The 16985-nt window shown below is 44.9% G+C and overlaps 1 protein-coding gene across 4 annotated transcripts in view; it reads left to right on the top strand.

Moving 5' to 3' along the window:
* si:zfos-2326c3.2 (mitogen-activated protein kinase kinase kinase kinase 4) overlaps positions 1-16985 on the top strand; it is a 264594-nt gene that overhangs the window by 144744 nt on the left and 102865 nt on the right. For 3 of the 4 annotated variants that reach the window (XM_052020803.1, XM_052020804.1, XM_052020802.1), the window contains exons 12-15: positions 1715-1925; positions 3328-3498; positions 9551-9616; positions 12237-12398. In XM_052020803.1, coding sequence (XP_051876763.1) covers positions 1715-1925; positions 3328-3498; positions 9551-9616; positions 12237-12398 — 610 coding nt within the window. The remainder of the gene's footprint in view (positions 1-1714; positions 1926-3327; positions 3499-9550; positions 9617-12236; positions 12399-16985) is intronic. The other variant, XM_052020805.1, reaches the window with a different exon arrangement.

Genomic DNA, 16985 nt, shown 5'->3' with positions numbered 1-16985 from the left:
ACTTGTTCGAAATGACCTAATTTATCTTAAATATGAATGTTGAAAGAAGAGGAGACATTCAATCGCTAAGACTGACACCAATTACCTTCAATTGCAACACTCAAGAAGCTCGACACCACACAGGACACGGCAGCCCACTTCATAGGCGCCCCATCCACCACCATTCACTCACTCCGTCACCGACGCACAGTAGCAGCAGTTTGTACCATCTACAGGATGCACTGCAGCAACTCACCAGGTCTCCTTGGACAGTACCTTCCAAACCCACCACCTTTACCAGCTAAAGGACAAGGGCAGCACAAGCACGGGGAACACCACCACCTGGAAGTTGCCCTCCAAGCCAACACCATCCTGACTTGGAAATTTATTGCTGCCCCTTCACGGTCACTGGGTTAAAATGCCGGAACTCCCTCCCGAGTAACATTGTAGGTCCACCCACACCTCAAGAACTGCAACAGTTGAAGGAAGCAGCCCACCACCACTTTCTCAAGGCCAATTAAATGCTGGATCAGTCTGCAAACCCCACATCCCTCAAATGAGTGAAAAAAAAGGATGCTGAAGAAGTTTAAAGTGTGCTTTCATCTTCCTCCCACTCGTGAGGGTGAGAGTTTCACAGCCATGAGCAGCCTTCCAAACCTTTACAATTGTTAATTTTACAAATCCAACTTTACAAATCCAAATACATTGAGAAGCACAGTGAGCCTATTCTGCCATGCAAACTTCCATCAAATCTGTAGTAGCAGTGGGATTATTCTCTCCCAACACTCTCAAGCTGCTTGCCTTTTCCTGAGGGAGTTCCCCAGAGTCGAGGATGATGTGCTTCCACTTGATTCTGAAATGGCCGATAAAACCTTTTGTGGGATCAGCAGACTCCAGACACAGGTGATTTCTTCGGAAGGGGTGGGGGTGGGGGGGGGTTGGTCAGCCAATTGCAAACACTGAACCTCTGATGACTGACTTTCCACAGACTGAATGTCAAAGCTGTGATCTTCTGCTTTGTTTGGCTCAGACACCCGTTCGATAAGTTTGCCAAATCTTCAGCAAGAACCTGAAACAAGATTAAACTTATAAGGTGCATTACTGAACCCATCCAGAGAAGACTATCTTACACATCACAGAAGGAGGCCATTTTGTCCATCGAGCCTGTACCGGTCCTTTGAAAGAGCCCTCCATTTGCTCCCCCTTCCTCCCCACACATAGCCCTGTGTATTTTTAATTCCCTTTCCAAGTTAATCTGTCACCAGAGGGTTGAGGAGAAGCTGAGAAAGAATACTCAGTAAAAATGCCATCCATCACATACATTAACAGTTAAGATTTCCACTGATATGAACAAACATTTTTTTTTCATTTTATCTAAGTGTTGTTCTGGGTGAAATGCTTCATCTGTGTTTTGCCTGGAGTGCTGATGCCCTAGATTGTTTCTGTCCATGGTCAAACACCCATCTGGTACAAAATTACTTCGATAGATAAAATGAAGCAAAATTTGCGCCTCCATGCATAACACAGTGGGTAAATTTCCAAATATAATGAAAATCTGAAAATTTAAATTACCCCTCCAATCGTTGGATCATTTTGCTGATCCTGAAGCTAGTATTAGTGGTATTCAGCTCCCTAACAACCACCACCCCATCCCCTGAGGTCTTCGTTATACCCATAATGTTCCCCACTCTGTTCTATCACCATCTGGATAATGTGTTCTCTGCTGTCTGCTCAGCTCCATTGTAAACCAGCCCGGAGAGTTAACCCTGCGACGAGAGTTTCTGCGGCTGCAGCAGGAGAGCTCGAGCCGCTCAACGTCCCAGCAGCAGCAGCAGCAGCTGCTCCAGCAGCAGATGCGGGACCAGGAGCAGTACAAGAAGCACCTGCTGGCTGAGAGGCAGAAGCGGATTGACCAGCAGAAGGAGCAAAGGAGGTGGCTGGAAGACGTAAGGATTTAACCTCTGCTGTTGGGTTCTTTGTGTCACTGCTGTTAGTGAGATCCCTCCCTTTCCGCTGTTGTTGCGTTACTGCTGCTGGTCTACTGGTGAAGAGAAGGGGTGTTGGTGATGCTCCACAATGCATAGGCACCTCCAGCTTTCTGTCAGTTCAGCTCATTTCAGGTAATTAGGTGAGAAACTGGAGAGGTCTCTGCCCTGTGTTGTGTCCGATTAACAGTAATTCTTTCTGCCTATGTGTGCTATTTCCATTGGATGTTAAACCAAAACTCTTTCAAAATAAAACTTACATTTATATCATAGCTTCCACGCCCCTCTTAAAGGTGTCCCAAATCATGTTGCAGCCAATATGTATTTTTGATGTATCGTCAATCTTGTGCTGTAGAAAATTAACATACAATACTAAAATTAATATTTAACTGATTCTTTCTGTGTTCTTTAAAGCACCTACCCCTTTCTCTGCAAATTTAAACTTGTTAGTCACTAATTATTTCAGATGAAAGGTCATTAACCTGAAATGTTAACTCGTCTTCTCCATCCACAGAAGCTGCCTGACCTTTTGAGTGTTTCCAGTAATTTCTGTTTTTACTTTAACCGATCTTTTTTTTTAAACTTGCTGTTTTATGACTTGACTCTTTTTAAAGTAAATCGATGCAGGAATCTACAATCTCTCAGGACATGAATCATCGAAGTCACGCAATTCTTGCGACTTTTCTCATTAGCTACATTGTGATTGAGAGGTGATCTTATTCAGCGGTGTTTAAGTTGGGAACACAGTGAGAATTATTTCACTTCAAATAGCCTTGAGCAGTAATAATCAATGTGCTTTGCTTCAGTAACTTCTTTGCCAAAAGTACAGCTTTCCTAACAGCTATCGTATGCCATAAGCTACTTTTCTCAGGCAAGTTAATGCACCTGCCCTGCCCCTTTGATAACACAGAGCTCCCACTCATAGAGTCATAGGGAGGTACTTCATGGAATCATGCCCACTGAGTCCGCGTCAGCCATCAGCTACCCACTTACACTCATCCCGCATCAATCCCATTTTTCATTCATTTTCATCAAATTCCCTGGATTCTACCACTCACCTACTAACCCAGGGACAATAACCAGTGGCCGATTAACCTACCGACCATTCCTGAGCTAATTTGGCCTTGGGTGAAGGTGTAAAATGGACAGTATCAATTCAGTGCTCGATATGTATCTTACCTGGTCATCACTGCTGTTGAGTCAACAGGAACCTGAATCAGTGTTGGCCAATGCCGAAGTAATCCCTGTTCCAGTCCCTGAGGTGTGGGCCGACTGGTTTGCCACTGAAGACAAGCAGACCGGTAAAATAAGTCACTGACCTCATTTTCTCAGACAATTGTCATTTCTCCACTGACTCCCACAGCACCACAAGAGGGAAGAGGAGCAGCGAAGGCAGCAGGACAGTGCGAAGAAGCCTGAGCTGAAGGAAAGGCACAGAAAAGACCAGAGGAGTAGAGGAGAGGAGGAAAGGAGGTGGGCAGAGGAGGAGAGGTGGAAGCTAGTGGAAGGGAGAAGGAAAGCTGAGACAAAGCAGGTATGCACTTTCCCATTGGTGTCTGGGCACCTTAACTTGCGTTGAAGGATGTCACCAAAGATTACAACTGAAACAAACCAATTTTGCTACTGATGCACAAAAAGTTGGAGGAACTCAGTGGGTCAAGCAGTATCTATGGAGGGAAATGGACAGTCAGTGTTTTGGATCAAGACTCTTTATCTGGACTGGATCTTTCATCTGGACCAGCAGTCCAGATGAAGGGACCAGCAGTCCAGATGAAGAGACCAGCAGTCCAGATGAAGGGACCAGCAGTCCAGATGAAGGAACCAGCAGTCCAGATGAAGGAACCAGCAGTCCAGATGAAGGGACTAACAGTCCAGATGAAGGAACCAGTAGTCCAGATGAAGGGACTAACAGTCCAGATGAAGGAACCAGTAGTCCAGATGAAGGGACCAGCAGTCCAGATGAAGGGACCAGCAGTCCAGATGAAGGAACCAGCAGTCCAGATGAAGGAACCAGCAGTCCAGATGAAGGGACTAACAGTCCAGATGAAGGAACCAGTAGTCCAGATGAAGGGACCAGCAGTCCAGATGAAGGGACCAGCAGTCCAGATGAAGGAACCAGCAGTCCAGATGAAGGAACCAGCAGTCCAGATGAAGGGACTAACAGTCCACATGAAGGAACCAGTAGTCCAGATGAAGGGACTAACAGTCCAGATGAAGGAACCAGTAGTCCAGATGAAGGGACCAGCAGTCCAGATGAAGGGACTAACAGTCCAGATGAAGGAACCAGTAGTCCAGATGAAGGGACTAACAGTCCAGATGAAGGAACCAGTAGTCCAGATGAAGGGACCAGCAGTCCAGATGAAGGGACCAGCAGTCCAGATGAAGGAACCAGCAGTCCAGATGAAGGAACCAGCAGTCCAGATGAAGGGACTAACAGTCCAGATGAAGGAACCAGTAGTCCAGATGAAGGGACTAACAGTCCAGATGAAGGAACCAGTAGTCCAGATGAAGGGACCAGCAGTCCAGATGAAGGGACCAGCAGTCCAGATGAAGGAACCAGCAGTCCAGATGAAGGGACTAACAGTCCAGATGAAGGAACCAGTAGTCCAGATGAAGGGACCAGCAGTCCAGATGAAGGGACCAGCAGTCCAGATGAAGGGACTAACAGTCCAGATGAAGGAACCAGTAGTCCAGATGAAGGGACTAACAGTCCAGATGAAGGGACCAGCAGTCCAGATGAAGGAACCAGTAGTCCAGATGAAGGAACCAGTAGTCCAGATGAAGGGACCAGCAGTCCAGATGAAGGAACCAGCAGTCCAGATGAAGGGACTAACAGTCCAGATGAAGGAACAAGCAGTCCAGATGAAGGGACTAACAGTCCAGATGAAGGAACCTGTAGTCCAGATGAAGGAACCAGTAGTCCAGATGAAGGGACCAGCAGTCCAGATGAAGGGACTAACTGTTCAGATGAAGGGTCTCGACCCAAAACATCGACAAACCATTTCCCTCCACAGATGCTGCCTGACCTGCTGAGTTCCTCCAGCTTTTTGTGTACTGCTCCAGCTTCCAGCATTTGTAGTGTCTTGTGTCTCAATGATGCTTGCAGTTCTTTATTGAGGTATTATAATGTTCATAGAGAGTCACTCAGCACTGAAATGGGCTCTTCGGTCCATCACATCCATGTCAACCTTGTTGCCCCATCATTGACTTTCCTGAACAGTTCTCATCATATTGTTTATGGGAACTTGGATTTATGCTGCACCTTTTTTTTAATCTCAAGATGTTCCTTATGTCCGTTACAGCCAAGTACTTTGTAATTTAGGTAACACATAACCCAACCTAGATACAGCAGGGTCCTGTATTGTCAGTAGCAGGGCTGAGTACAGTAACAATATCCACAGACCCAGTTGCCATTCACATGTCACCTCCCCCTCTCCTGCTCTCCCTCCTCATTGGTAAGCAGCTGATGGAGTAGGCAAGCATTTCCTTTCCTCCTCTCTCCACATTACAGGCGAACCCTTTTATTTCACAGACCTGAGCTGAAGCCATCCCTGGCATTAACAATGCACATTACTCAGAGGATAGCATAGAGGCAGGCTATGTACATGGTGGGTCACTGGGCTCAGGTGGTCTGCTGCCAGAACAGCACAAGGGAAGAATGGTGCAGGTGCCAGCTCAATGGGCAGGCTGCAGAATGCAGATGGAGACCACAGTGAAATCCCTGATGGTTTAGTGGACCTTGCCAGGAATCTTACGCACTGCCACAGAGAAAGGAGGACCCTGGTATCAATAGAATCAGATTTATTATCACCGACTTAGATGATGAGAAATTTGTTGTTTTGTTGCTGCAGTGCAGTGCAAAGATTTAAAATTACTATAAATTACAAAAAATAAATAAATAGTGCCAAAAAAGGAATAACATGGTAGTGTTCGTGGGTTCATGGGCCGTTCAGAAATCAGATGGCGGAGGGGAAGAAACTGTTTCTGAATCATTAACTGTTGGTCTTCAGGCTCCTGTACCTCTTCCCTGATGGTAGTAAAGGAAAGGGGGCATGTCCCAGATGGTGAGGGTCCTTAGTGATGGATGCCGCCTTCTTGAGGCACTGACTCTTGAAGATGTCCTCGATGGTGGGGAATGTTGTGCCTGTGATGGAGCTAGCTGAGTCTGCAACCCTCTTGCAGCTTCTTGCGATCCTGTGTATTGGAGCCTCAATACCAGGCGATGATGCAACCAATCAGAATGCTCTCCACCGTACATTTGTGGAAATTTGTAAGCGTCTTCAGTGACAACACAAATCTCTTCAAACTCCAAACAATGTAGAGCTGCTGGCGTGCCTTCTTCAAGACTGCATCAATGTGTTGGGCCCAGGATAGATCCTCTGAGATGTTTGCACCAGGAACTTGAAGCTGCTCACCCTTTCCACTGCTGACCCCTCAATGAGGACTGGTGTGTGTTCTCCCGACTTCCCCTTCCTGAAGTCCACAATCAATTCCTTGGTCTTGCTGACGTTGAGTGCGAGGTTGTTGTTGTGACACCACTCAACCAGCCGATCTATCTCACTCCTGTACGCCTCCTCACTGCCATCTGGGATTCTACCAATAACAGTGGTGTCATCGGTGAATTTATAGATGGCACTTGAATTGTGCAACCTGACATGGGCTTTGAACAGAGCTTGGAGCCAGGTTGATCCAGAATGGAAACAATGGCCCACTCACAGATTTAAGAGTCTAATCGTCAAACACCATTTGACAGCTGATGTTGAAGCTTCCATGGGGCACAGGCAGAGGCCAATCGCATACAAGGGTACAATAGCAGAAGCTTAGACCAAGTGGGGTTATCCCCCTCAAACCTCAAGATGCTCCTATCACAGCTGCAGCTTGCAGTGCGCAAAGGGGTTTACAGGATGTTCCAGAACTCTGCTCTTCAATAATACCAGGGATATGTAGCCACCACTCAGAGGGAGTGCAATTTTTCTATGGGGCACAGAGTGGCTCCCCTCTCTCCTTCCTCCAATGCCTGCCACTCTCTCTCTGCTGTTGCCCAGGTGTAATCCACTTGTCAAATTCACCCTCCAAAGTCAACTGCAGCCTCCTCTGAAGATCAGAAGCCTTTCACTACGTAGGCTGTTTAGCCATTTGGACTAAACAACAAGGAACTACAAAAGGAATGCTCAACAGCAATAATGATATTGGCACAGTGAATTTTCAACACCACCTCACACCCAACTGTTGCACTTCACTTCAATGTAATTTACATCATTGAAAATAGAACATAGAACATACAGTACAACAAGAGGCCCTTCGGCCCATGATGTCTGTGCTGAGCATGATGCCAATTTAAACTGCATATCTGCCCGCAAAATATGTCTATATTCCTCATGTGCCTATCCAAATGCCCCTTAAACGTTACTCTGCTTCCAGTACCTCCCTCGGCAGCGCATTCCAAGTACCTACCACTCTGTGTAAAAAGCTTGCCTCATAAATCTCCTTTAAACAGTGCCACTCTCACCTCAAACCTATGCTCTCTAGTATTTGATGTTTCCACCCTGAGAAAAAGACTCCATCTACCCTATCAATGCTCTCGTTTTTTACTTCTATCAGGTCACCCCTCAGCCTTCGATGCTCCAGAGAAAGCGATCCAAGTTTGCCTAACCTCCCCTTATAGCTAGTACCCTCTAACCCAGGCAACATCCTGGTGAACTTCCTCTCCAAAGCCTCCACATCCTACCACAATGAGCCGACCAGAACTGCACACAATACTCCAGATGTGGCCTAACCAGAGTTTTATACAGTTGCAAGATGACTTCCCAACTTTTCTACTCAATACCCCAAATGATGAAGATAAGCAAGCCCTGTGTCTTCATGTCAAATTTCCTTTGGAAGTACTGGGATAGAAATTTGTTCTCAGTTGTATTCCATTGGTGTGCAATGTTTATGATACAAAAATGCATGATGTTGACTGTTGCATGGAATAAGGCATTCATCTGGAGATTTAGTTTGGAATATGTATTTTGTGGCAGGCACATTAGTGTAGCAGTTAGCGTAACGCTATTACAGCACCAGCGACCTGGGTTCAATTCCGGCCGCTGTCTGTAAGGAGTTTGTACGTTCTCCCCATGTCTGTGTGGGTTTCCTCCCACATTCCAAAGACATAAATATTAGGAAATTGCGGGCGTGCTACGTTGGTGCCAGAAACATGGCAATACTTGCGGGCTGCCCCCAGAACACTCTACACAAAAAATGCATTTCACTCTGTGTTTTGATGTACATGTGACTAAAAAAGATCTTATCTTATTGTTTTTGCCTTGTGGCCAAGCAGGCAATGTGATGGTCGGAGACAGGGGAAAGGTGGAATTGTTACATCAATCTATGTTCTGGTGGCTGTTAGCACACAAAAGTGGTACAGGGGATTGTGCCTCATGGACGTCCCCTTCCATTTCCTCCTTCAGTACAACTGCCCTCACACAAGAGCGAGGTTGTGCTACCTGCAACACCCGGAATCCTGACACCTTCTCTGCCAAATACTGCAGCACCACTGCAGATTAGTCAACGCAGCATGCCCTGCTCTGTCACATCGTGTGTTGCAGCCTGGATTTAATTGCGTGCATACTTACCCCACATTGTGCGCCAGAGAATGGGAAAAGGGAATGAAATGTTGTCTCCTCAGTTTAAGGAGAGAGCATCAGTGACCCGTCTTTGCAACTCTGCAAGCTGTTACAAATATCTCCAGTGTGGAAGGTACTGGAGATGCATAAACATTCAGTGTAATGATCAACTCAGCAATCCCTGACAGTGCAGTCCTTGCCCTGCTCCGAGGTCGGAGATGACGGATTTCAGAAGGTCTATTCTTTTGGAAGCTCAGTCATTTCCCTTCGTTGCTCCTCAGTAAGATTCAGGTGGGAACATGGCTCCCTTATCATCCAGGGATGACAAGGCCCTCGAATGAGGCTCCTTCTCTCCTTCCTCCTCCTTACCATCCACCTCCTTTCAGCCCCTTGCATTCCTCTCCAAGTGCTCTACTGTTCTTCCTGTTTAAGGGAGGAGCAACAGATGCTCCCACAACAGAGCTCAGCACTTGGAATAACTCAAGAAACCACCAAGCACAGGTCGAAGCACAGCAACAACGAAGACCATCAACTGCCTGCAAGCTATTTATGATTCTTTTAAATAACCCTGTGATATTTGGGGGGGGGGAGGTGGAGGCAGATGGGGATACATGATCAGGACCCCCCTGAGGCTGAATACTTGATTAACTGTGTTTGTTTAGCAAGAACCATTGGCTGATTGAGCTCTGTAATAACAGCACTGGGTTCAAATCAGCATTGCGCACTGACTTCAGTCATGTATTCTACCAGCACACAGCCAATGCACATGTATAATGACACACCACTTCCTACAATAAGTGCTGCACACCTTCTGCGGATTTTACTTTGGTGTGCAAGTAGCATCCCGAGTGTTAAAGTCAGAATTTCATGCCAAACATGTCAAATATTTTCCCCGGTGTGACTGAAATTTCTTTCACAAAGCATTCGTTAATTTATCCATTGCCTCTGAGTTGATGTTATCTGCATGTTGCCTCTCCCCAGGCAGACGGTCTTTCAGAATCTTGGATGAATGAAAGCTCCAAAGTAATGGATCTTCGTCAACAGCAGGTACACAGACACTGAGTACTGATTTCACCAATGCATCCTCCCACTCTTTGTCCTTTGGCTATCGCAGGGTATTTAATGCATGGGAGAAAATCTCTATAACTGTGGGCAGCACAGTGGTGCAGCTAGTAGACCTGCTGTCTCACAGTTCCGGTGACCTGGGTTCAATCCTGACCTCGGGTGCTGTTTGCACAGAGTTTGCACGTTGTCCCTGTGTCCACGTGTGTTTCCTCCAGGTGCTCCCGATTTCCTCCCACATTCCCAAAGATGTGCAGATTGGTACATTAATTGGCCAGTGTAAATTGCCTCCAGTGTGCAGCTGAGAGGTAGAATGTGGGATGAATTGATGGGAATGAGGAGAGAAAAGAATGGGTTAGGGTAGGATTAGTGTAAGTCTCGGTACTGATGATTGTGCAGACTTGGTGGGTTGAAAGATTTGGTTCTGTGCTGTGTCTCAGAATCAGAATCAGGTTTATTATCATTGACATATGTCGTGAAATTTGTTTTGCTGCAGCAGTACAGTGCAAGGCATAAAAATTACTATAAGTTACAAAATATATAAATAGTGCAAAAGATGAATAACGAGGTAGTGTTCATGGGTTCATAGACCATTCAGAAATCTTATGGCGGAGGGGAAGAAGCTGTTCCTGAAACGTTGAGTGTGGGTCTTCAGGCTCCTGTACCTCCTTCCCCAATGGTAGTAACTTGACAAGGGCATGTCCTGGGTGGTGAGGGTCCTTAATGATGGATGCCACCTTCTTGAGGCACCATCTCTTGAAGATGTCCTCGATGGTGGGGAGGGTTGTGCTAGTGATGGAGCTGGCTGAGTCTACAACCCTCTGGAGCCTCTTTCGATCCTGCGCATTGGAGCCTCCATACCAGGAGGTGATGCAAACAGTCAGAATGCTCTCCACCGTACATCTGTAGAAACTTGCAAGAGTCTTTGGTGACATACCAAATCTCCTCAAACTCGTAATGAAGCAGAGCTGCTGGTGTGCCTTCTTCATGATTGCATCAATGTGTCTCTCTATTTTTAGCTGCAAGCAACAGCCTTTTGTAAAGAATACGGCATCGGAGAGTGAACAATATCTCCTGCCTCTATTGCTCAAGCGGCCAATGAAGAAATATTGGAATTAAATATGTCCTTAAAATGAAAAATAGCGAGAGCACAGGTTTGAACAGAGGATTGTGGCTACAGTAGTGAGGGAGTTGAAGTGTCAGCACTTTCAAGAAAGAAAGAAATTCACCCCTACCCTGAATATCTGTGTCCTTCCCTTTTGACAAGGTTCTGGTATGAAAAAGATATTTGCCAAAGTTTGTCTGGCATTATGCAATGAAAGGAGTTGAAGAGCGATCCCTTTGAATTGAAGTGTAGTTAACCCAATGTCAATCCAGTTACATGCAGAGGTTTTGTCAGCAATTGTGGAAAGGTCAGAGTGGTTGTTACAGGTAAAAACAATATATGCCAGGACTGCTCAGCAGGATCAGCAGCTAAACAGAGTTCATAGAAATCATAAAAACTGCTGATGCTGGAAACCTGAAATCAAAACAGAAACTCGTGAAAATATTCAGCAGTTCAAGCAGGAAGAGAAAGAGAGGTAATGTTTCTGACAAAGTTTTGATGATGAATCTTCAATCTGAAACATTAATTCTGTTTCTAAATTTTTTAATTTTTTAAAAATTTTACTTACAGCGTGGTAACAGGCCCTTCCGGCCCAACGAGTCCGCGCCGCCCATTTTAAACCCAAATTAACCTACCCGTACGTCTTTGGAATGTGGGAGGAAACCGGAGCACCCGGAGGAAACCCACGCAGACACGGGAGAACGTACAAACTCCTTACAGACAGTGACGGGAATCGAAACCCGATCGCTGGCGCTGTAATAGCGTCGCACTAACCGCTACGCTACTGCGCCGCCCACTCCAAAGAAGCCGTCTGACCTGCTGAGTGTTTCCAGCATTTTCTATTTTTAAAGGGTTAATACTCCAGGTCAAAAACTTTTTAAAAATTCAATCAATTAATTAATTAGTATTATGGGGAGTAGCGATAAAACAAGATGCAGAGAAAGGGACAATGGAATGGAGGGAATTAAAGGGAACGTCAGTGAAGTGACAGAGGACAGGATAGAAGGAATGGTGGAAGATATGTTATGCAAGGCAAAACGGGAAGAAGTAAAGAAACAAAGATTGAATCCGACAGAGGTGTAAATAGAAACAGTAGAATCATTATCTGAAATGTTGTATTTAATCATGCCGACCAAGATTCTCATCTAAACCGGACCTCCATTTTCCCACGCTTGGCCTATATTCCTCTAAACCTTTCCGATCCATGTACCAGTCCAACTACCTTTTAAATGTTGTTAATGTACCTGCCTCAACCACTTCCTCTGGCAGCTCATTCCATACACGGACTTCCCTCTGGGTGAAAAGGTTGCCCCTCAGGCTCCTATCAAATCTCTCACCTCTCACTTTAAACCTATGTCCTCTAGTTCTTGATTCCCCAACCCTTTTACTGCAATTGAACTTCAACCTAATAACATAGATAGAGCATAATTTACCCAAGTGGAACTGTTATAACCGACGTCATCCTATACTTGCCTGAACCTTTGTCTACTTTCTATTTAGGGAGCAGAAAGACAGAAGAAAATGGACGATGGTTTAGCTCTATTACACAATAAACTGGGCAAGACTGGTCCTGGGCCCCCTGTACCTGCACACTGTGACTCCGCAAATGGAGGCAGAGCAAGTCACAACAACTCAGCTCTGAAAAGGCCCACAGACTTACAGGTAAGTACGTTCTCACGATGCAGGCAACAGAAGTGGCATGCTCTGTTACTTAATCTCATGGTCTGTTCAGGTGTAAATCCCAATCTGAACCTAGACCTGAAGCTAAGGTCTCTTAATATTGTTCATTCCTGACCCATCCTGATCATCACTATAAATACAACAGTCTCAAACGTGTTGCTCTTCATGTGGGGGTCATGTTGATGAATCCAGAAGTAATTTAGGAAAGCATTTGCACAAAGCATATAGAGGAATTGTTGTTACTATAATGTATCCATAAAGAACTGAGTTGGTCCAGTCTGGTCCCACCCAACCTGAACATCAGTGTAAGGTCAGAATGTATGCCTGACCCAATCCAGACTCGACACATCTAGCTGGGTCCTGTTTCAATCAGGTAGGTAACTAGACCTTGAGCCTGTTCCCTTTGAGCCAGACACAGAGGGGAATGGAAGCTAGTACCTGAGAGCAGAAGGGAATGTGTCAATTGTTCTGTCCAATGTGGACACACAAGAGAGAGGCAGAGGCTGAAAATCTGGAGGAACTCAGCAGGTCAGGCAGCACCTATGGAGGGAAACGAACAGTCGACGTTTCAGGCTGAGACCCTTCATCAGGACCGGAGAGAAAGAGGGCAGAAGCCAGAATAAAAAGGTGGGGAGATGAGCACAAGCTCACCTCCCAGCTTCTCACCTACCTACCTTCCCCCCTCGCCTGGATTCACCTATCACCTGCCAGCTCCTGCCCTTCCCCCCCACCCTTTTATTCTGGCTTCCAATGTGGAGAGCCTGCCGCTCACTGCTGCCCCCTGATGGCATTGCAAAGAGCAGCGAGTGATGAATCTAGGGGAAATGAGGACATAGATTGTGCCGTATTAAAGAATAAGCATGGACAGAATTGGTTGGATGACCACATTTCATGCTGTTAAATGTTATACTTCATACATAGTTCTTACAGCAAAGAACCAGGCCACCAAACCCAACAGGTTTGTACCAGTGTTCATACTTCACATCCAACTTCATAATACCTTATTGCTGTGACTCTTTTCTCTATCATGCGTTTATTAGGATTCCTTTTAAACATATCTATGGCATTCTCTTCAATTGTCCTCTGTGGTAGTGTGTCCTTACCACTCTCCAGTTACAGAAGTTTTGAGTTAGCTTCATTGACGACAATCTTAAAGTTACGAGCTTTAGCTTTGGACTTCCACAATTGGTGTAGCAGTCTCCTTCATGGAGAGCCAGTTGCAGACACAAAATTTATCTCTGTACTACAAAATGGGTCCTGTTAATGAAGAAAGATTGTTGCATCCACATAATATTTAGTGAATTCAAATTTAAAATGAGAATTAGTGGATGAGCAGGATTGTAATTTCAATCTAGTTTTGCATAGTCTTAATCTACTCATTTGGACACATTTACTATTAAAGTTGTCAGCTTTCTCCAGCAGGCAAAATCTCCTGGTGAGGACAGAGGAAGGTAATTTTTCATTGAAGAAGTGTTGTCAAGAGCTGACATATGGAAATGCCATCACTGACTAATTAGGAGACCGTGGGTAGCATGTCTGTTTTGGGAGCTTAGCGCAGAATTCAGTAACATAAGTGTAGTTTGCTCAGCATCTGAAACTTGGGACTGCATTTTGTAAACAGAGTTCAACTCGCTCACGGTACAAACCATGCATTTAGTTTGTATGTCACAGAAGAAATTCTCTCCCCAAGACTCCAATGGATTGAAAAAGCTGCCATTTGACTCTTCAATTGCAATAAAATGTAAAGAGCAAGATCTTCTCTTTCAGCTGTGAGGATCTCAAGTCTCAACACAGACCGTGGTTAGAATATGGACCTTTATAGCTCAGAGAGTAAGCAAGGGGCATTTATACAGGAGTAAATTAAGTGCATGAGAATAAATAGAAGATTACACATAGGGTTAATTGGGAGGAAGTTAGTGTAATCCATGCCGCTCGCCATTGCTAAAGTGTATCTGCTTACAATCTCCACATTATTGTCAATCTTAATCTGCCGACAGTTTTTGTTAATTAAATCTCAAATGTCAGTTATGTACACTGATGTTTTAGCAGTTTTAAACTTGTGAACAGCTGGAAAAGGGGTAAAATATTGAGAAGAACAATCTTCATCTCAAGCCATCTTCCTGTACATTTCTAACCCATATAACACAGGGAGCTTTGATTATTCCTTTGCCAATGTTATTCTCTGTTTTAACAGACAGCATTTGTGGAAAAATAAACAAAGTTTCAGAACTGAGAAAAGGAAGATTTAAAAAATAGTATTCTTAAGTTGCAGAGAAGGTGGCAGGAGGGGTGGGTAGGACAAAGGGACTAACTGAGATGGGGTGAAGTCAGGCCAAATGGGCTAATGGCAGCAGTTTGAGAGTGATTATGCTTCTTTTTCTGATATACGTTGCTAATAGCAGGGCTGTGAGACATGCCCAGCAGGTCAGACTGCACTGACGGAGAGAAAAAAAACTGAGTTAATAGCATAGATGGATGATTTACAGCAGAAATGGCCAGTTCTCACACGGACTGAGAAAACAGGTTACCTAACATTGGAGGATTCAATACTGAGTTCAAAACGCTACAGTGTGCCCAGTTTGAGGTGTTGTTCTTGCATTGGGCTTCACTGTAACAGTGCAGAATGCCACAGACAGAGAGCTCGGAGGGGGATGGGGAATGAAAGTGCCTACTGTACTGTGCTACCTTATTTTGTCAGTCTCTGTGTTACCTGCTTCCCACTCATCAAACACTGAATCTCCTCCCCATGCTCAGTACAATGTTCCTAAGCCATGCTGTGAAACACTGAATTAATGATGTTGTTATCAGTATTGGAGACTCAGGATGGTATTGCACAGCGTCTATCTAATTATCCTTCAGGAGTAATGGACAGTCAGGAAGATAGTGCAAGTTAACAAGCAAAATCTTAGTAAGGTATTGCCCCAATAATCTGTACACTCAAATAATCACCAGCCCTTGTTGACAGTAAGTGTCAGAGCAATATCCAAATATCCAATTTGCAGTAATATCTAGAGAGATAATGACTTGGAAACTCTTCCCTGCCAGAATAGAAGTCAGAAAAAAAAGACTTCTTAACCGATGGGCTGGAACACAGGGCTGGATTACATGTGGAAAATGGGTTGGAAATTCCTCCACTGTTGCTCGCACCAAGCATGTTTTGTGTGGTTGGAAAGCAGGACACTGCATATCCTGGGCATCTGAAACAAGAACAGAAAATACTGTCTGCACTCTATCACAGATGTTCTTCTCTTGATTCCTCCTCCACTCTGCAACTTGCTGGTTTTCTCAATAATGAGGGTTACGAGGATGATTCCTGGAATAAAAGGGCTGACATACGAGAAGCATTTGTCAGTTCTTGGTCTGTATTATTTGGAGTGCAGAAGAATGAGAGGGACCTCATTGAAAAGGACTGGACAGAGTAGACGTGGCTAAGTTGTTTCCCATGGTGGGTGAGTCCAGGACAAGAGGGCACAGTCTTAGAATTAGAGGATACCCATTTAGAACAGAGATGCAGAGAAATTTCTTTAGCCAGAGGGTCGTGGATTTATGGAATATGTTGCCACGTACAGAGGTGGAAGCCTGATCATTGGGGTTTTTAAGGAGGAGATTGATAGGTATCTAATTAGTCAAGGTATCAAGGGATATGGGGAAAAGGCCGGGAATTGGGGCTGGATGGGAGAATAGTTTAGCTCATGGTGAGGTAGCAGAGCAGGCTCAATGGGCTGAATGACCTACTTCTGCTCCTTTGTCTTGTGATCTTGTCTTGTGTGATCAACTCTTCAGTTCAAGTGGGATGAAGAATGAAAATACCAACCATACTACCATATTTTATCAGATTCAGTGTTACCTGAATCCCACTCATCAAACACTGAATTTCTACTCCATTCTGGAGAGTGAAGGGCCATTGACCTGAAACATTTTCTCTCTCCTCAGATGCTGCCTGCCCTGCTGAGTAGTTATAGCAGTTTCTACTCCTACCTAGGATGATGGCTGTAAATTGAAAACCGCTTCTGAAATTTGCCTCCATTGACTTTAGTGAAGCAAATTTCTGAAACAGAGCACTATAGTAGAGGAAGACAGAAAACCAAAGGTGGTTGTTTGGCCCGTCGTGCCTGTGCTAGCTATTTGAAAGAGCAATCAATTAAGTCTTACCCCAGAGCCCTACATTTTTTTCCTTTAAAATATATATCCAGTTCCCTTTTGAAAGATACTATTAACTCTGCCTCCACCAGCTGTTCAATTGGTAAATCCTAGACAGCAACATGCTGCATATGTTTCCATCTCCTCCCAACTGCTGGTTCTTTTTCCAAGCAGAGCTGTACCCTACAGAGTGGCAATTCATTATAGTACATTTTCTCTGAGAAGCCAAACATTTACAGATACGTAGTCCACTGCATTTGAGAATAGAAGTAATGAACAGATCTGTAGAGAGCGGCTTGCTAAAAGTCACAGCGCTCCAACGCATTCTCTCTTCTCCCCTCTCCCATTGGGCAGAAGATACAAAAGTCTGAAAGCACGTACCACCAGGCTACAGCACAGCTTCTATCCCGCTGTTATAAGACCATTGAA

Source organism: Pristis pectinata, chromosome 8 (genome assembly GCF_009764475.1).
Source record: "Pristis pectinata isolate sPriPec2 chromosome 8, sPriPec2.1.pri, whole genome shotgun sequence".
NCBI lineage: Eukaryota > Metazoa > Chordata > Chondrichthyes > Rhinopristiformes > Pristidae > Pristis > Pristis pectinata.
Note: the sequence above shows the minus strand (reverse complement) of the source record. Positions and strands in the feature narration are given on the sequence as shown.